The sequence below is a fragment of the Pelophylax lessonae genome, assembly GCF_965119305.1.
Source record: "Pelophylax lessonae genome assembly, chromosome: 9".
NCBI lineage: Eukaryota > Metazoa > Chordata > Amphibia > Anura > Ranidae > Pelophylax > Pelophylax lessonae.
Window position 1 is genome coordinate 60,620,113 of NC_138776.1, and position 21,081 is coordinate 60,641,193.

General features: G+C 46.0%; 1 protein-coding gene across 1 annotated transcript in view; it reads right to left on the reverse strand.

The window, feature by feature from the left end:
• Nucleotides 1-1,380: 1,380 nt before the first annotated feature.
• MCMBP (minichromosome maintenance complex binding protein) overlaps nt 1,381-21,081 on the reverse strand; it is a 41,762-nt gene continuing 22,061 nt past the window's right edge. Inside the window, exons 9-16 of the mRNA XM_082269297.1 lie at nt 19,664-19,842; nt 19,463-19,586; nt 19,126-19,243; nt 18,865-19,030; nt 6,305-6,438; nt 3,882-4,046; nt 3,178-3,266; nt 1,381-1,665 (exon numbers count right to left, since the gene is read on the reverse strand). Of these exons, the coding sequence (XP_082125423.1) occupies nt 1,539-1,665; nt 3,178-3,266; nt 3,882-4,046; nt 6,305-6,438; nt 18,865-19,030; nt 19,126-19,243; nt 19,463-19,586; nt 19,664-19,842 (1,102 nt within the window). The 3' untranslated portion in view covers nt 1,381-1,538. The remainder of the gene's footprint in view (nt 1,666-3,177; nt 3,267-3,881; nt 4,047-6,304; nt 6,439-18,864; nt 19,031-19,125; nt 19,244-19,462; nt 19,587-19,663; nt 19,843-21,081) is intronic.

The following is a 21,081-nucleotide window of genomic DNA, read 5'->3' on the forward strand; positions in this document are numbered from 1 at the left end:
AAATCTAGAAAAAATTTTTTACCTAATGCAGGCAATGTAAAGACTGAAGGTTTTTTTTTACCTCCGTGCATTCAGGAAAAAAACCTGTGTGCAGCAGCAGCAGCCCCCCCCCCCCCCAATCCAGCAATGTGCACAAGAGACTACGCTGTCCTGGAAATCCCTCTCCTCATTGGCCAAGAGAGCAGCAGGTGCCCATTGGCTCCCACTGCTGACAAGTACAGCCAATGAGGAGAGCTTTTGGGGGGGGGGGGGAGCCACAGCTATATGCATCTTATGGAAACAAAGAGCAGCGGCTCAGGAGTGGGCATGCACATGCAGCAGTAGCCCCAGGTAAAGCTGCTTTCTTTGGGGGCACTGCTTGAAGGGGAGAAAGCCTGGAACACAGGAAAGAGATCCGAAAAGAAGAGGATCGGGGCTGCTCTGTGTTACAGAGAGCAGGTAATTATAACAGGTGTAATTTTTATTAAGAAAAAAAAAAGTTTTGGCTTTAGAACCACTCTAAAGACCCAACATAAGACAAAGTTGCTGACCTGCCTGCTGCCCAAGAGTGTTCTGCCTTAGATAAAGATTCTGCAGAGGAAGACGTGGAAGTACACATATGGCATTGAAGGCAGCACTGCTACCATTAGTGGTTTGTAGGCTGGAAAGATCCAATAAACGCAGAGTTTCTGGGATATGACATGTCACATTGCAGAGTGGGGACAACTTAGCTGAAGGCACAAAACCAGGCCTTAAATACTCAAACCAGCTGCTGGTAAAAGTTAGAATGGCTGGAGGTGATCAGGTCAAGGACACGGCTCCTGACAGCACCACAACACAATGCCCAAAGGACACATTCTAAGCAAGCCCTCAGATAGACTTCTCTCGATTGGTCTGTTTAGGACCTTCAAAGCTAATTTTGAAGATCAACTATTCCGTGTGCAAAGACTAGCTCAAACAACTCATAGAAAAATCTTAAATGAAAACACACCAAAAAAAAAAAAAAAAAAAAGTTGTTGGGGGCGGGGGGGTGGTTAGACTTAAGATTCAAACAAGTTGAGCCTCTTGGGACACTAGCAAAAACAAAGGCCATGCTGGGAGAGGGGACTATATCAGACACTGCCACTGTTTGTCACAGTCTAAACCCTCCTTTAGGTGGCAGTATAACCCAGCAGTAATTGAATTTCCATGTCCCTCAATGGATACTAAACAGACCTCCTGCCAGGATAAACACTGGCAATAAAACGGTTTCTGGGGGAGGAGGGCCTCAAACTAAACTGCTGTGGTAATACTACTGGAAAAAAAAAAAATTCCTATGTGTATTTTTAATTTTTCCCAGAGTTCCAGGCAAGTCCTACTGATATGGCCAGTTAGGGGTTCTGAGGAAATAACAGACAGACAAATATTTTAGAACTTTTAATATCAAAAAATATCATCTATGAAAAAGCAAGCTGACAAGGACACTTCTGTAAAAGTTTATGGAGACAGGAGGCGCCCCCTGGTGAAGAAAAGGGCCAGGCCCACCCTTCTTGGAATGTAGCATAGCAATAAAATGAAAATTAAAGTTCATTGCCACCAAAATGTTTCTGGTCTTGGAGACGACTTTTCCTTTGTGACTCCAGCTGTTTGGCTTTGTGCCACCTCTCCCGGGAAAGAGATCTGTGTCCAGAGCTGAGTGAAAGCAACCTAAAAAGAACAAGAAAATCCCAATAATATCACCCATCTCCACCACACAGAATTCAATTCTGCACATAAGTTTTGAGAATTGGGGGGGGGGGGGGGGGTTGGGGATGAGGAGGGCCAACACCCATAAGGTAGACAGTCCCAAAATTATATGTTATTGATATCAGAGGTGTGTGGAAATCTTCAAACATGTTTATTAAAGGGATTGTAAAAAGGTGCAGATTTTTTTTCTTCAATAAGCATGTCATACTTACCTTCGGTGTGTAATGATTTTACAGAGCAGCCTAGATCCTCCTCTTCTGGGGTACCCCCGCCAGCACTCCTCAATCCGCCCCCTTGCTCTGAGGGCACTTGGTTGTAAGACTGCTCTGTGTGTCCATAAGAGACACAGAACGTAGTTTGGCCCCCTCCCCCACTACCTCCTCAGGCAAGTAATGGGCTGCTCGCCTACCTTAAGTAGTGCTAAAGGCTGAAGGTTTACCTTTATACATTCTATGCATGAAGATAAAAAAAAAACCTTCCGAGTGCAAAGGCCCCCTTAGTACTCATCTGCGACCCCTCAATCCAGTTCTCTCCCTCATAGGCTGAGACAGCAGCAGGAGCCATTGGCATAAGTGACAGAACAGTGGTCTGCCCGTTTACAGCGGCAGACCGTATGTAGTTTCGCAAGTCGTATCAAGACATTACTTGATAAGGCTCTTTGCAGTGAAACTGGTTGTCACCCATAGGTCCTCCTTGCCCGCTTTATTGATCCTGCACCACTAGCAAGCCCGCAGCCAATGACACCAACTCCAGGACTGCTCTTGCCAGCTCAAACCACACAGTGCCGGCTCCCCCCCCCCCCCCCACCTCTCTCCTGGGCCCAGGATTGCAGCGTCTACGGAGAGAGTCAGTGTTTTTTTTTTTTTTCACCATTCCCCGCCAGGACCTGCACCAGTGATGTCATTTCTAGGCTGCAGTGCCTGGCGTCTCTCTACATTGCTGGAGGCTTGCCCCCTCCCTCCTGTCCTCTGCCCAGACTGAGGACAGCAGGCTATTGTTGGCTTCCCTGTCATCCGGTCTGCTGACCCTATGGCTCACAAACAGCAGCAGGTGACACAGAAGCGGCCATCCTTCTACGGTTTGCAGGCACCCGGTCCCCAACTTCCTCCCTCCCCCCTTAATACATGCCATTGATGTGCTATCCATCAGCTGCAGGATTAGTCTCCCAATTGGCATCGACCTGGGCATGTGGCTTTCATCTCTGGGTCAGCCAGGCGGGCTCTTTTGTGGTAATGTACCCATGTTTAAAGTCATTTTTCAGTGGTTCTCATCTTGTAATTTGGGACTAATAAATTGATTTTATTTGAAGTTCATACCAACTCGAGTGGACTTATTGATTATAGCCCCAAGCTCCTTGTGAGAGTAACTGTGTGCAACTTACACATCTTCTATCTGATTGCATAATGGAGACTGACAGGATGTGAAATTTCATGAGATCACATTTTGGAAGATGAGGCAATTGAGCACACTTACCGAGCCACAAGCAGCAATCTGTGCAGGTCATCAGCACTCATACTTTGAGGATCATCTTTCCTCATGTCCACAAAATCATCTTCCACAGACTGAGAAAAAAAATGAAATAAAAAAATCACAGTTCTATTATAAAGAGAATAACAGATCTAGAAAGTTATTAAATGAACTGCCAGAGCTGAACCCACTCTGGGACCAAACCGCTCCTCCAATAACACATCCTATAGAATTAAACTTGACATTTTTTTTAGCATGCAAGACAAATCAGATTTCTATCACCTGGCCTTATAGGGGGAAGCTGTATATTAACAGACTTATCTGACTATTGTCTGTATTGTAATATTTCCACAAACAGATCAATGTCAAGCTCACCATACAAGTCTAATTATGTGTACAAAGTGTCACATCAAAGAGAACCTATCAGTATACAAATATGGATGCTGCCTCTGCTTGCACATGCTTGAGTGTTTTCTTGCGGCTCCTGGAATAACTTGCCTGTAACAAGCATGCAGCCAGCGAAGTTTGAAATCCTACACTGCATCTTTGTTTAAGATCCACGATACCCTTGGGTAGCGAATTCTGTACCGGGATGACAACCATGAAGCCCACATCTTTCCAGTGTACCCATCATGTCTAGCTGCTGTGAGTTTAACAACTGCTCCACCCACCACCTTAAGGGCTCCCATTTCTACCGCGATTTCTCATACCTTGGTAACATCCTCGGAAATACTGTAGTCCATCAGTCGTAGAAGGCTTAGGTAGATGCGGAACTTGTTGAGCAAGGATGGTTGGACAGCAGACAGCAAAGCCTCCATATACTGCTCCATATTGGGGGGCACCAGCTGCGGCTTCAAGTGAATCTGACAGTCTGACTGACAAGAAAAATAGGAAACTCAAAAAAACTGCTACATACAAGAGTTAGGAGTCCTGAATGAGAAGGGGAGGGGGGTGACTAATGACAGTGTACATAAGATGTTCAGAAATGTAATAATTGGATCTTTGTACTTACTGCAAAATAAAGATTTTATGGTAAGTGACACAGGAATTCATAGATTGTGGTTTTTAGCTGCCTACAGGAGAATATGGATGCTTCTGGGGTAAATACACAGAAAATAGGGCTATATATAGGACCACAGGCGCTCTGATCAGTTCAGAGAGAACAACGGTCTGCTGTGTTTACAACAGCAGACCGTCCTCTCTCAGCAGGGAGCGATCGCGGGTGCCCGGCAGCAATCTGTGCTGCCAGTCCCGTTGATCAGCATCCCCGCTGCATAGTGGGGGTGCTCCTGCGAACCGCCGTACAGGTACGGCGATTTGCGCAGCTGAGCCAGCCTGCTGCAGTATATGCAGCGGGCGGTCGGCAAGTGATTACATAGTTTGATTTCCGGGATAAACTTGGTGATTGGTTTATATAGCAAGATATTCTAGCCCTATTTAAGTGAACCCGGAGGGAAGCCTGTAGAAACACCCCAAATCTCTGCCATATGTTCAGATTGTGCTTTTATGCTGGTTTTTTTTTTAACCACAGAATCGTGTAAGTGCAAATGTATATTCTTTCCAATAAAATGGTTGTTGTTACTGCACTATGGAAGCGCTTTCTGGTTTTTGTTTTCCGAGTATCGTTGGAATACTGTGAGCGGATGGAGTCCTTTATGGTTTGAGGGAGACCTAATTTCTCTATGTCCGGTTTGACCACCTATAATTTAGTGGTCATTCACCTCTGGTAAGCACTTTGTGTTACACTCAGATTGGGTGTGAAGCGGGATCATTTTTGGTCATCTCTCTGGTTTATCATTCACTCCCTCCTTCACCTGTGGGTTTTTCTTACATGGAGTTAGGAGAAAGACTTTTCTGTGCATCTGCTTCTGTGGACATCATTTTTTTAACCTATAGGTTTTTCAATATTTTTTCGATTTTATGACTGTTTATCTCTTAAAAATCAATTGTTTATATTTAATAATTTTTTTCACATATTTATCATTTTTTGGAATCATTTTAGCACTGCTTTTCTATTATCTGTTTGGAGTGTGTATCTTGACTGAGTGTTGGCATCTTTCTTTTTCACTCTAGCGCAGTGTTTTTTTATTTTCTATGTAAAAAAATACCTTGGCACATTTAGAGCCCACCAATGTGCTTTACATGTGTATGATGGGCCCCCACTGGCTTAAAGTGTTAACGTCTATATTTTTTTTAAAATTCAAACAAACATTATATTTACCTGCTTTGTCCAGTTGTATTGCTCAGAGCGGCCCTGATCCTCCACTTCTCGGGTCCCCGGCGGCAATCTCGGCTCCTCCTCTCTTTTATGTCCCCTTGGCAAGCAGTTTGCTAAGGGGGACACGTGGTGTGTGCTCGCTCCTGACCTGTGTATCTATGGAGCCGTGCACCATAGACTCACGGCGGGACTTAGGCCTGCCTACATTTCCGCTTCAACTCTGATTGACAGCAGCAAAAGCCAATGGGTTCTGTTGCTGCTCAAATGCTGTGTGAAGAGGAAGAAAGGGGAAAACAGATGCAGCCGTGCACAGCGCTGCTCTCTTCTTCATACAGGGGAAGAGGGGCACAAGGAAACTGAAAACATTTATCTTCATGAAAGCAATGCATTAAAGGTAAAAAGTTTTTTAGGTTTAGTATCACTTTCAGGAATACAAAGTTGGAAAAATAAAAGCATGGAGGAGTCTTACTATTCACAGATTTCCCTCTGCTACAAAGCAAGGCCAAAGGGCTACACATTCCACAGCCTGCAGCTGCATTGGGCTGCGGTATGCAAAGTATAACAGGGCAGACAGCGATATTTACTTTATTATTTTTTATATTTATAAATGAGCCCCTTGGTGTCCCAATTAGAATTAGTAATGTGGCACAGGAATTGTATATTTAATTATATGTGGACTCACCACTGTGTATTAGGATAAATAAATAGAAATAAAGAGAAAAAGCTCTAAATCAGACCTCTATCAGACCATTGCGGTACTCCATAGCTCCTCTGATTGGCCGAAGCAGCTACCCAAAGAGGCCAGTACGCTGAATCTCACTATGGGCATTATCAGTATCCACGCTGCCTAGTGAAGAGGTAGCTGCCATGTTACCCATTGTATGTCCATGGGAAATAAAATTAGATGAGACTTACTGGAAGCAGCGATCGGCCCTCCGAGGAGACGAGCACATTAATATTACAGGGGAATTCCATCTGGTGGTAACTAAAATCGTAATCCACTTTCTGCCAGGTGATCACATTACCCAGCGCAGTGACATTGCGGACACCTGCAATGAACAGACAGAACAAATGAGACAAAACAAAAGAAAAATTGTCAGCAACTGAAAGACATAAACCAGACAGACAGTAAAAAATAGGGAAATCCAAAACAACCAGGACTAAACGAGACAATCAGAACAAAGAGGAAAGTAATACAGGGGGAGGATATCCTGGGACAAACAGAATGCAAAAGGACAGTGTAAGATGAGGACATCCAGAGAGCACCACTTCAAACAAAAAAATAAACTACATTAAAAGCATATACTGTATCTAGATTTACAATGAAAGATTACAAAAACACAGACACACACAAGCCATGATCAGCAAGGATGTCAGACACCTTGCAGAAGAATGGAAAAAAAATAATAAAATAAAAAAGCCCTAAAAAACAACAATTCGTGGGAAAAAATAAAGGGAAATAAAAGTTCAACAAATCTCATTAGGAGGCTGAAACATACCAGAAGAACGTAGAGCTGCTGTGTGCAATGTTCATTTTTATTAAAGCTAAATGCAAGTCCTGACATCAATGGGAGCGTGGCCGCTTTCTCAGGGATTGAACCACTTACACACACACACACACACACATACATACATACACACACACATATATATTATATTTATAGCAGCAGGGTGGCTCGTACAGGCAAAACGTATGGATACGTTGTTTGCTTGGTGGCAGCTAGGGGGCAAGCGCAAGCCGGGCGCACTCCTGCCCCCGATCGTCAGCGGGGAAGCCGATGCGTGTGTCAGGCAGCTCAGATTGCCGCCTGACACCTGCGATCGCTCCCCGCTGAGAGAGAACACGTCGGCTGTTGTAAACACAGCCGACTGTTCTTCTCCCTGGAATGGTCAGAGAGCCCATATGATCTTTCTATATAGGATCACATGTCTATGGTCATTTCAGAAGCCATGCCCCCCCCTCCCCCCATTAGAATCACTCCCCTAGGCTCACATATAACCCCTTGATCACCTACAGGGTTAACCCCTTCCCTGCCAATGTCATTACAGCAAGTGCATATTTTTAGCACCGATTACTGTAGTAATGTCACTGGTCCCCCCAAAAGTGTCAAAAATGTCAGTTAGGGGTCTGATCTGTCCGCCACAATGTCTCAAAATTGAAAAAAACTTTCCTGTAGTTAGTAGACGCGATAACGTTTGCGCAAACCAATCAAAATTACACTTCTAGCGATTTTTACCAAAAATATGTAGCAGAAAACAAATTGGCCTAAAATGTTTAAAAAAAAAATTAGATTTTTACATTTTTTTTTGAGAATTTCATATAGCAGAATGTGAAAAAATATTGTTTTTCTTCAAAACTGTCGTTTATTGTGAAAAAAAAAAAAGTGATCAAATTTCACCAAAAGAAAGCTCTAGTTGTGGAAAAAAAAAAAAAAAAAAGGTCAATTTTATTTGGGTACAGCGCAGCACGACCGTGCAATTGTCCGTTAAAGGAACGCAGTGCCGAATCGCAAAATAGGGCCTGGTCATTAAGGGGGCAAATCCTTCCAGTCTTAAAGTGGTTAAAGGGTAAATTTATGAGACGAAAAGTGAAGTTGTAAAAGTTCAGTAGTTTAAACAACTGGTGTGACACAGGGCTCTATTTATGAAACAGTATCTACAGCTTTCAAATCAGCGAGAAAACAGCTTGTAGCATTTTTCAAAAATATTTTTGTAATTCATTAAAAAAAAAAAAAATTATTGCTAAAATACTACATATGCAGGCGTATACACAATGGTAAATCACAGCCCCCACCTCCTCCTCCATGCCCACTAACAAGCTAAATACAATGGGGGTGGGATATTACATGTAGATTGATGGAGGCTTCATCCTCCTATTCTACGACACAGGCTGGAGGGGTGTGACTCAGCCTGTAACGGGCAGAAACCTGTTACTTCCACAAAATATTAAAGCTTGATTTCAAATTTATATTTGTATGACAATTTAAAAACAGTGTATTGATCTACACCCCTCTGGGTTATACTCAACTTATTTCTTTTGTACGATCTAAACTTAGTTTGTTAGATGGACCTCTTACACTCAACTTTTGAATTATTTCAAACAAGGGGCCTCTTATGGCGACAGGTATCTACATTGTACGCTACCCTTATTGACCCAACCACTAAGCTTCCTTACATGACTCAATGGGAACGGGACTTGAATACCACTTCTGAACTATCCGACAGAGCATAAGCAATGTCTTGCCAATCTAAGTATATTAGCACAACTCTAGTTGAAGTGAATTACTAAACACTTACGTTGGCATTTAGGCCTGACCAGGGTTGTAAAGATGCACCCGTCGGCATCCCCCACTTTTTTTCAATACTGTGGCCAGATGGGTACTATGTATCATGTTTGGTGGCAATGTCCCATAGTCACTAGATTTTTATTTTTATTTTTTGAACATGTGACCAGCAGAGTACTAGACGCTCCTCCCGTATTGGTTTCCCTGCAGACAGGCTGGGAAAGAGCTGGGTTATGTGACAGGTGTATATTAGGGGAAAAAGAAAAAGTACTTAGGTTTTTTTATTTACAATAATTACAGTGCCATCATACAGAAAGAGAAGGGACAATGTAGATTAAACAGTGTGTGTTTAGTATCATTTTAAGTCAGCCACTTTAAGCATCACTAGCTTCATTGACAGACAGCTCCTCATTCTTAACCACTGGGTTATACTGCCCCCTACAGGAGTAGGACACTAGGCAGAAAAAAACCTGACTACGCCTATGGGCAGTCCCAGGGGGTATACAAACCCACTCTCAGCTATAGGCACTCAGTTTTGTTACAAGCAGTGTCAGAAGAATTACAACTCCACAGAGGGGGGGGGGGGGGGGGGTGTTGTGTCCATCAAACATGAGAGAAATGGATTTTTACAGTAAGTCAAAAATCCAATTTTCTCTTCCGTTCACTGACGGACACAGCTCCTGATTCTTAACCATTGGGACATTCCAAAGCAGTGTTAAAACATGAGGGGTGGGAAAACAGCAGAAAAAATGCGCAAGGCTAACCATAGCCAACCAGGTAACAGAGCTCAACAATAAACAACAGGAGCTCACCTGAAAAAACAAAAAACACCCTCAAAGAGGACAAGGTCCTCTAAACCGCAGCCAGCAAAACCTTGCTGCCAAAAGAAGCATCCACAGATACTAACACAACCACTTTACAAGAAACTTTGTTAAAGTGTGCACCGACGACCAGGTGGCCGCCTTGCAAAACCTGCATCACTGACGCTTGAAGACAGAATGAAGGAGACACTAAGCACCCTTGTAGAGTGCAGGGAAAGGAGGAACCTGACCCCTGATGCAATAGGACTGAATCACCATCTGTCTGATCCATCTGGAAATGGTCACAGAGGAAGCGGACAACCCTTTGAGGTCCGTCCATGAGCGCAAATAGAGTCTGACTTCCTAAAAGACTCCGTAGCTGCCAGGTACACCCCCCCCCCCAATTGACCGGACAACATCCAAGACATGAAAGGCAGTTTCCTTCAGGAGGTTCAAATGACAGTCAGAGACCACCTTAGGAAGGAATGACAGAGGCAAAGCACCACGTTTAAAGAAAGGTTAAGAGGAGGAGCAAGGATGAACCCCAAGAGACTCACACCATGCAATGTACATCTTCCACATACAATGGTAGATCTTCCTAGAGGCAGATTTCCCAGCTTTTAACAGTGTAGGAATCACAGATTCAAACTTCCACCGTTCAGCACCTGGCCTTCAACAGCCAAGCCGTTAAGGCCAGCGACTGTAAAGCAGGATGGAAGATTGGTCCTTGGTACAGCAGATTCTCCCTGAGAGGAAGTCCCCAAAGAGCATCGGCGACCAGCCGTCTAGACCGGCATACCAAGACCAGTGAGACCAGTCTGTGAGCCATTAGACAATGACAGGAATCCCTTCTGCCTGAATTCTGCACAGGAGTTGTGGCCCGAAGTTTGAGAGGGCAGGAACAAATCAGTCAACCCACCTTAGAATGCCGGCTAGTTACCGGGCCGCCAGGACACTTCTTGTGCCTCCTTGGTGATTGACAGACCACAGCCGTGGCACTGTTTGAAAAAATTTGTACCGGATAGCCCTGAAGACGATTGTCCAATGAGCCATGCAAAATTTGATTACTCTGAGTTCCAGTACACTAATCGGCAGCAGTCTGGGCTGTGCCAGAGTCCAGACACCCTGAGCATTTCTGTGCTGAGGAAGCCTCCCCACCCAGACAGGCTGGCATCCATGGAGACAATCGTCCAGTACAGGAGGAGAAGGATTTTCCCTGTAAAAGTGCGAGAGAGAAGCCACCTCTAGAGACCGTGGATCCTTGACCCATTTCACCAGAATCTCTTTAACAGAGATCTTGTGTGGAACTGTGCAAACAGACCACCTCGAGGGTGGACACCATCATGGCCTAGCAGGTGCATGCAAGACCAGAGGGATGACTGACTGCTGAACAACAGAAGCTGAATTGCCTCCTGCAACTTCTGTAGTTTTTCCCAAGGAAGAAACACTCTGGCTGAGGCCAAGTCCAGAGTTAGAGCCAGACAGGCCATTTTTTGTGGAAAGAACCAAAAGCAGACTCCTGAATGTTCAGGATCCCACCAAACTCACTCAGAGTTCACAGAGAAATATCCAATAGTCCATGAGAACAGTCAGAGACTCCGCTTACAGAAGATCGTCCAGGTACCCCAGTACCGCGATCCCCCACTGACTCAAAAAATGCCAACACTGGGGTCAACACTCCTATGAAGACCCGAGCTGCGGAGATGAGACCAAAGGTCAGTGCCACAAACTGATAATGCTCCTCATCAACGGCAAAACGGAGGAAGCGCTGGCGACCAGCAGATATTAGAATGTGCTGGTAGGCGTCCTTGATGTCGAAAGTGAGAAGAAATTCCCTGTAGGGACGCCACTACCATGTAAATGGACTCCATGCAGGACTTCTGTACTCACACAAAGAAGCCTAGCGCCTTGAGGTCCAGAATTGGACGCCTTCCTTCCTAGGGTTTGTAAAGAGGTTTGAGTAAAAAAAAACCCTTGAAAATGTTCCGAAGTCGGAACCAGAACAATCCCCCTTGAAATAACATGTCTGGCACTGCCCCATAGAGACCCCATAAGTGATCTGGGGACAAGTGCAGGTTGGAAGGGAAAAAAACCTTTCCGGAGGACAAGACCAGACTATCTTGTAGCCTGACCGAATAACTTTTGCGGACCCACTTGACCTGTGTACCAGGGCAGTCCATGGATCTGGAAACCAGCGAAGACACCCCCCCCCCCACCCCAGATACGGGTGAGGGCGCCCCTTCATGCAGAGGCAGCCTTGTCCACAGGTCTGGAAGAGCCTGCTCGTGGCTTGCCAGACCAGGTCCTCTTGGAACCTCTGGTGGAGGCCCTGACTTTTGAGACCTAATCTTGAGATCCTGAGAGCCAAAGAGGCCGCTTAGGAGCCAAGGAGAATGGCCCACATTTAAGACCGGGCTCCTTGCCCTTAGTAACCTGCAGAAGAAGAGTACGCTTTCCCCCATGAGACCCTGAACGATGTCATCCAAGGAAGCTCCAAATAGGCGACCCCCTACAAGAGGGAGATCAGATAAGGTCTTAGAAGAAGTCTGGTCAGCAGACTAGCATTTCAGCCAGACAATACGTCGAAGGACCACTGCGGATACAGACAGCCTAGAAATCAAAGGAGCCGCATCCAAAGAGGTATCACAGAAACTGTAGCCCCTGGACTAACCGGTCCGCCAGCTCCGCAAAGACAGGGGGAAGCTCTTCTCCCTTCAGGTCCCGGCGTAAAAGCTTAGCCCACTCGGTCAAAGTCCGCAACACCAGGGCAATCGTAATTACCATCCTAATTGACGAACTAGCCACAGCTCACATATGGCAGGCCAGAGCATTCGCCCTCTTAATTGCTGGACCTGTAAAAGGTCGGGGACTCCTTAATTGGGATGAACTCAATTTGACCTGGAAACTAGCAAGTCTACTACAGGTGGGACCGTCCACTTTTTATGTCGTAAATCCTCAAGGATACTGCAAGCAAAAAAATGCCTAGCAACCATTGCGTTTTGGACAACCCCACTGTTTATGACAATGTTGTCAAGGCAAGTGGAAAGAGGAACGCCCTTGCCACTTTGGAGGGTCTGTGGGTGCCAAAAGGAACCAGTGCCCCCGACGCGGTCAGCTGCAACCTCCATTTTTAAAGTTTCACGCACTGACACAAACAGTGCATCCACCAGCGCTTATTTTAAGTGGAGTTCCGGCCTATTTTGCAACTTTAGTGATTCCTGGAGTGCTCGCTATGCTGATCAACAATTGGGCATTCCATAGAGGACCCACAGTGACCGAAATGTTAGAGGGGCTGGGGGGGGAGAAGGGAACCTAGGGATCCAGCCATCCCAGGGAGCGGCCCACGTCCACCCCAAAACCCTCCTGGGGTAGTGGGGGTTCAGTTACTTACCACACCAGGAACAGGATGGGCACCGCTCCAGACAGGACACCGCTCCATAGTAATGTTGGTGCTGTCGGCCAGAAGGAAACGTTGCAAACTCAGGCCAGTTTGCATGCGTCCTCGTGAGACGTTTAGCTCGCAGGCCGACTCACTTCCAGTGGGGCTATGTCGTGGCTGAACTAGCGCGGAGCTGAGGTCTGCACGTGCTTGCTGGCCGGACTGGGGGGGGGTGACTCAAAGGATCTATATTAGCCAGTTCGGCACTTGACTGTAGTTCTCACAGGAACAAAATAAGGAGTAAAAAAAAAAAATAATTCAATTTAACATGAAAAAATTGCCAGGACCAGAGATCCCAGCAAGGAACTAGGTGCTTACTTCTGACTAGGCAGGAAAAAAACTGAGTGCCTATAGCTGAGAGTGGGTATATACCCCCTGGGACTGCCCATAGGTGTAGTCAAGCTTGTTCCTGCCTAGTGTCCGACTCCTGTAGGGGGCAGTAAAACCCAATGGTTAAAAAGAATCAGGAGCTGTGTCTGTCAATGAACGAAAGAGAAACTAAGCTTATTCCAGACTTTTTTTTTTTTTTTTGGCCAGTGCAGATTCACCTGAAGTTGTCAAGAATATGAAGTCCCCTGTGTCCTGTGAGGTATCAAAAAAAAAAAAAAAAAAAAAAACACACCTTAGTTACTTACCGGTGACGGTATTTCTAAGAGCCTTTCAGGACAGCACCTGGAGAGAGCGCAGCTCCACCCAATCCCCAGGAAACACTGCAAATAAAAACTCCTCCTCTTCCACCATGCCTCAGTCAGAGTAGCCTCCGACATGCTGGAAAACAAACTACCACAGGTCAAACATTTACAAATTATATTATAAACAAAACCAAGGGGGGGTAGCTGCTGCTGTCCTGAAAGGCTCTTAGAAATACCGTCACCGGTAAGTAACTAAGGTTTTCTCAGGTCACCTTTCAGGACAGCACCTGGAGAGGATAAGCGAGTAACTTACACTTAGGGGGGGACCACTGCCTGCAGAACCTTTCTGCCGAAGGCTTGATCCTGAGCTGACAACAAATCCAACCTGTAGTGTCTAATAAAGGTTGAATAGCTGGACCAGGTAGCTGCCTTGCAGATCTGATCAGGCGAAGCACCGGCCCTTTCAGCCCATGAGGTTGCCACAGACCTTGTAGAATGCTCCAAGATGCCTTCTGGAGGTTCTTCTCCTTGAGCTACATAAGCCTGTTCAATTGCCCATCTGAGCCATTTGCCTAAAGTGCTCTTTGATGCTTTTTCTCCTATACGGGACCCGGAGAAGATGACAAATAATGAATTTGCCTTTCTAAATTTCTTAGTTACCAGGAGGAACTGAAGTAAGCATCTCCTCACGTCCAAGGTATGAAAGGATTCTTCCCGAGAATTACTAGGAGTTGAGGTGAAAGTTGGTAAGACAATTTCTTGTGATCTATGAAAAGATGAAGCAATCTTTGGAAGAAAGGCTGGGTCCGTTCTTAGGACTACTCGATCTGCAAACATTGTCAAAAAAAGGGTCTGAAACAGAGGGCCTGGATCTCACTGATCCTTCTGGCAGAGGTTATTGCTATCAAAAAGATAGTCTTCAAAACTAAATTCTTCAGAGAAGCCTCTTTTAAAGGTTCAAAAGGAAACTTAGTCAAACCTTGTAACACAATGGTCAAATCCCATTTGGGAAATACTTTAAGGGCTATTGGCCTATTGCGGGCTAATGCCTTGAAAAATCGAATGATTAGAGTCTCTTGGGACAAAGTTTTTTCGAAAATAACAAAGTGCCGCAACTTGCGTTTTTAGAGTGCTCGCTGCTAGTCCTTTCTCCATTCCCTCATGGAGGAACTCAAGCACTGAAACTAAATTTTTTAATTCAAAATTTTTGCTGGAACACCAGAAGTTATATTTTCTCCAGACTTAAGTAAATATCCCTAGTCACCTTCTTCCTGCTGGAGAGAAGGGTAGAGATCACTTTTTCTGACAGGCCTCTGGCTCTTAAGAGGTCTTCCTCAGTAACCACGCTGTCAGTTGTAAGCGGTCCAGTTCTGGATACATTAGGTTCCCCTGTGTCAAAAGATCTCTCCTGTACGGAAGTCTCCAGGGAGGTTCTGAGGCAAGATTCAGCAGGAGAGCGAACCAAGGTCTCTTTGGCCAATAAGGTGTGATCAGAATCAAGTTGGTCTTTTCTTCTCTGAATTTTTTGAGAACCAACGGAATCAGCTGGAATGGAGGGAACGCGTAAGACAGATGGAAGTCCCATGGATGAGCTAGAGCATCCAAGCCCCAATCCTGATCCTCCCTTTGTAGGGAAAAGAATCTTTGGACTTTGGTGTTCTGTTGACAAGCGAACAAATCTATTTGGGGAAGACCCCAAACTTTCACAATCTGCGAAAATACTTCTTGGTTCAGACTCCATTCTGATTCCAACACCTTTTTCCTGCTCAGCAGATCTGCTAGAAGGTTTTGTGACCCCTTCAGATGCACCGCTGTCAAAGAGGCTAGATTTTTCTCCGCCCAGGAGAGTAGCTGTATTGCCAGGTCTAACAGTTGTCTGCTTCTTGTGCCTCCTTGCTTTAACACATAGGCCACCGCTATCATGTTGTCTGACAGAACTTGCACATGATGGCCCTTGACTGTCTGTTGAAAGGACCAAAGATCCAGAAGGATGGCTTTCAACTCCCGCCAGTTGGATGATTTCCTGGACTCTGCCTTGGACCATGTTCCTTGCATTGTCCGACCTTCCAAGTGGGCTCCCCAGCCCCACGAACTGGCATCCGTGGTCAGACGTTTGCTCGTCTGGAAAGTCCATTGCAGACCTTCCTCCAGATTTCTGGAATTTCTCCACCACCACAGAGATCTTTTTGCTTTCGTGGTGATTCTGATGGATTTCTCCAGATATTCCGGGTATGACCAATTCTGCAGAATGTCTCTCTGGAGAAGACGGGAATGCAGCCTTGCCCACTGTACTGCAGGGATAGCGGCTGTAAGCAAGCCCAGAGCTGCCATGGCCGACCTGACAGTAACCTGATGATTGGTTTGTAATCGAGCAACTGCGTTCTGAGTTTTCTCGATCTTTTCTAGAGGTAGAAACACCTTCTGGAGGACCGAATCTATTCTGTATCCCAGAAATTTTATCTGCTGAGATGGAATCAAGCTGGACTTCTCCAAATTCATGAGCCACCCCAGACTTTCTAGGTGGTCCTGAGTCTCCTGAAGGTGTACCAACGCCTGGCTCTTGGACTCTGCAAAAATTAGCAGATCATCCAGGTAAGGGACAATTGAAATACCCCTCAGCCTTAACGGCTCTAGGGCATCCGCCATTACCTTGGTAAACACCCTTGGAGAAGATGAGAGGCCAAAGGAGAGGGCCCTGAATTGTAGATGCCAGACCGATTCCCCCAGATTGACCGCCAGCCTTAGGAATTTCTGACACTCCTGATTTATTGGGATGTGCAGGCAAGTGTCCTTCAGATCCAAGGATGCCATGAAACAGTTTGGGGACAACAGTTTGGTCACTGAATAGATGGTGTCCATCCTGAAGTGCTTGTACCGAATTGATCTGTTCAGGATCTTTAAATTTAGGATCATTCGGTACTTGCCTGAGGGTTTTTTCACTAGAAAAATCTGAGAATAAAACCCACGGCCTTGTTGCCCCTCGGGGACTTGGATAATCACTTCCTGTTGAATCAGCTCTTGTAAAAAGAGACCTCATTGAGGAAGCCTCTTCTGGATCCCTTGGAAAGGGAGTAACATGGAATCTGCTTGGAGGGGTCTCTGAAAATTCCAGTCTGTATCCTTGAGCCACTATATTCCTCACAAAGGGGCTTGCGGATACCTCTTCCCAACGTGGGAGGAACCATAACAGTCTTCCTCCCACTGGAAGACTGTGTCACTTGCTTTTATTGGCCTGGTCAGGTGGTCTGAAGAGGACTCCACCTTTCCCTTTGCCTTTTTGGGAGGCCCATCTTGATCTCTGATCTTGTTCACGACCTCTGTTGGTTTGCTGAACATAACTAAATCTCTTTTTAGGAGGCGATCTCTTTTTTAACGGAAAGGCCTTCTTCTTATCCGCCGTCCTGTCAAGGATTGCTTCCAATTCTGGCCCAAAAAGCAAGTCACCGGCAAAAGGTAAACTACAGAGTTTCACCTTAGAAGCTGAATCACCTGACCAGGTTTTCAACCAGACCGCCCTCCTGGCAGAGTTGACAAGGGCTGCTGACCTGGCGGACATTTTAATGGATTCAGCAGAAGCATCGGCCATATACTTTACTGCCTTTAGGAGCAGCGGAAACGAATCCAGGAGATCTTTCCTTGCTGTTCCAGTCTCCACATGCCCTTTAAGTTGTTCGAGCCAGCACTCAAGATTTCTGGCTACCACAGTGGAGGCCATGGCCGGCTTAAGGCTGGACGTAGAGGAATCCCAAGCCTTTTTAAGGAGAGAATCTGCCCTTTTATCCATGGCGTCTTTATTCTGCTGACTAGACTCTTCCTTCACCAGATCAGCAATACAGGATTTACAAAGTGGCTTCACTCAGGAATCTCTGAGTGGATTTTTGCATGAAGGGCATTTCCTTGATGCTGGGGCTCTTGTCTTCACTGTGGCTTTAACCTAGTAAAGAAAAAGCCACCATGAAACCCCAATAACCACAGAAGAAAGACTCCCAGATGCATACATATCCTGTCAGACTGGGAACAGTTACTCAGTCTACAGGGCAGGCTCCAAAGGAGGGAAGGAAGAAAACCCCAAAATAAAAGTTCACATGGTAAAGAAAAAGGAGGCACCACTGCACCTCTCCTACCTGAGCTTGGCCGGCGCTGGCGGTGTCTGCTTCCACCGTTGCTGCAGACCTTTCCTCCATGCTTGTTTGAAAGTGCAGCTTGCTGGCAGATCTCTCCGATTTAAATACAGCTTCCCGCGTCCTCCTCTGTGGACCGGAAGCGCCGACCTTGCGACCTGCCTCTGACCCCTGCGTGCAGTGCGGTTGGAGCTATCGCCGCCACGCCCCCACCGGAAGTCCCGTCCACCGGAAGTGACGCCGCGCGTCCCCGGGATCAGAGTCCGAAAGTGCGGGAGATTTGAATGCCAAAAGCGACTCCCCGCCTGCCGACCGGCCGAAGCGCAGACCTCTGACACCCGGACCGGACCTCCAATGGGTTTCAGCTCCCCTGAGCGAACGAGGTGAGATGGCTCCAGAGCATACCCCCCTTTGACACTCCAGGGAGGGGAGCTGGGATGGTCTCTGAAACAGCAAACAAAAAAATGGGCAACAAATCCCTCTCTCCCCCTGGAGAGAGTGCAGCCCTTCCACATCGCTCCTGCAATGCTTCCACCATGGCAGAGGAAACACAAATGACTGAGGCATGGTGGAAGAGGAGAAGTTTTTATTTGCAGTGTTTCCTGTGGATTGGGTGGAGCTGCGCTCTCTCCAGGTGCTGTCCTGAAAGGCGACCTGAGAAAAGGTATTCTTTAGTCAGCAGTGTGCAGGGCTCAAAATGAAGAACAATCATCATTTTGTCTCCTGCCTGCATAGGTCATAAAAACAATGCTGGGACATGCAAGAGGAGGTAGATGCAAGTGATGGCAATGAGGGAATCTATGGGCACACTAAAGTAGAACTTTAAGCAATTTTTTTTTTACATTTTGGATGAAGATTCTAACCCCTGTAAAATTTTTGTCCTCTTTGTCCCAATAGGGAGATCTCTCTTCACTTCCTGTCCTGTAGCCAAAACCGAAGTGAGAGAAAATCCCTGACATAAGGGAATCTCTTGGTGACCCGATTGGATGATTCCTCCGCTCTTACTTTTTTGGGGACACCACAAAATTTTGAATTTTCTTTTACTTTCAATGATAAGAGTAAACAAGACAAATTAGTGAGCAGGTGAACGTCCCCAATGGGGGAACAGACCGCAAAAAAAAAAAAAAAAAAACTGGACATTCTGATCCCTTCCTATTGCAAAAAATAAACTTTTGCCTTTAGTTCTACACTACACTGACCTGTGGTGTCCAGCTGACCCTGCTCCAGCAAGGTTTCATCCACCAATAGTGATGTGTGAGATGACAGCTGCAGGATGCCACTTAGCAGACGGTTGGCAGTGTAATCCTTCTGGGGGATAAAGCGTAAGCTGTTCATGTTTTCAATGGTCATCGAGAGGTAATAAGACTGCAAGCAAAAAAAAAAAAATTAATACAACCGGGCATATCTGTAGGCAACTGACATTTATCAAATCTATGTATCTAAAATAGATGCCATCTTACTGTAGGCACCAGCTGCTGCACCACGCGATACAGTTGTTGCGTGAAGATGCCGTTCCGCGGGCAGCCACTAAGATTCAGAGTGAATTTCCCCAGCGGCAGCACATCCCTTCGAGCGTACCTGACAAACGAATTGCATTCAGATTAGGTGTCTCCACACTGGATGATGCCAGCAGTCCTACACAATGTCAGATATGTCCTGGGTGTGATGTCAGGAGTGTGCATGGAGCAGGTCAAATAATGGAATAAAAGATAGGCCCACATGGTGAGCACAAAGAAAAGAAAAACTTTGCCACAGTCACACTGTGCTGTCATGGACAATACATACATAAATACTCACACGGTGGAGATGAGGTGGAAGATGAGATACTCCGCAGCAAGGCCGTCCCCCAGCATAGCGTGTGTCAAAAAGCCTAAAAGCTCTGAGCGCACGGAGGACAACTCTGCCATGAAGCTGGCCAGACCTGTGTGGGACAGAGATGACAATGAAGGACGGTGGAGTGATATGAATCGTGTGCCCCACAACAGACCAAACACTCACATTGTTTACTTTCATCAGTCGCACAGACAGAGCTTGGGATTAGTGGGTTAATGTGATGTAGCTTCTGGACAATGATGGCGTGGATCCGCGGCACAAGAGAAGTTGGTGGACTGTGTACTCGCTGTTCCTCCACAGTGTCCATACTGTCTGCAGGGTCCAACCACGCAGAGAGAGAATCCCTGCCAATATAATTTATAACATTCACTGCCTGTTAGTCTCCACAAAATTGCACTACTTGGCTCAGAGGTGAACTGACAATACTAGATCTTCTACACCATGGGACAACCCAGGGACAGGCTGACACTACATTACTAGACCTTCTCAGCCAATTTGGCAAGTCAGGGCAAACTAACCCAGGGCTGAGCAGGAAATCCTTGATGACCCAAAGGTGGGCTGACATTACAATACTAGACCTCATCAGCGCATAGTAAAACCCAGGCACAAGCTGAAAATTAGGGATGCACCAATAGCAGTGCCGATACCAAGCATTTGCTTTAGTATCAGTACTTGTGGAAATGCTCCCAATACTGAAACCAATACTCTGTGATACAATTTGCGTCAATATAAAATCAATGAGCACAAACCGCACTACAAAGAATTGCATGCGATTTGAACAGGAATGTGGTGCGATTCCTGTCCAAATTGCATGAAATTTCCCCACTGCTTCTGTGCGTGCGATTGCATAGAAAGGGAAAAGCGCCATCTAGTGGGCAATTTATTAAAATGTTTGAACTCACAGTACATATCTGGCCAAATGCAAAATCTGCATGTGACAGTAACGGTCCCATTTAGCATCTGTCCTCCCTTTTCTTCACTGGGATACCGGCCCCCTAAACCAGCCAGGTTGTCCATATTTAGATCACCGACATTGGACAGAACATTGCTGTCACTGGCCATACAGAATTTCGTTGCTCAGATATAAAGTGTGGACGCTGTACCATGTTCCTAAGGTACCAGGCAGCCTTGCTTCTTCCAGCCGGGCCTATGGGGTTAATGCCCGTCACTTACGCTACCCCACCCTGTTTGTATTATGCATGTTCCAAGCATGAACACCAGAGGTAGAATAAGAAAAGGGAAAGTTTCCTCAAGTGTCCTTCCAACTGACAAAGATGGCTGCACGCCCAGTTAGGGTTTATAAGATTTGTTGAAATGTTTGAATGTACCTGTGCCTCATGGACAGTTTACACCGCCCTGTGTCTCTGTAAATATGGAGGGATTGTCCCCAGATATAGGTATATACTTGTGTCAGTTCTTCAATAAAGGTCTTAAGCTTTTATCCATCCTACACTAAGTCCTGACTAGTGACTGGGTGGCTGCAGGATCGGGTATTGTCCTGGCACCAGGCAAGGGAGCTCATACATCGGACATACTCCTCAGGAGTACGGGGGTCCCTCACAATGCAAAGGTGTCCCAGTTCC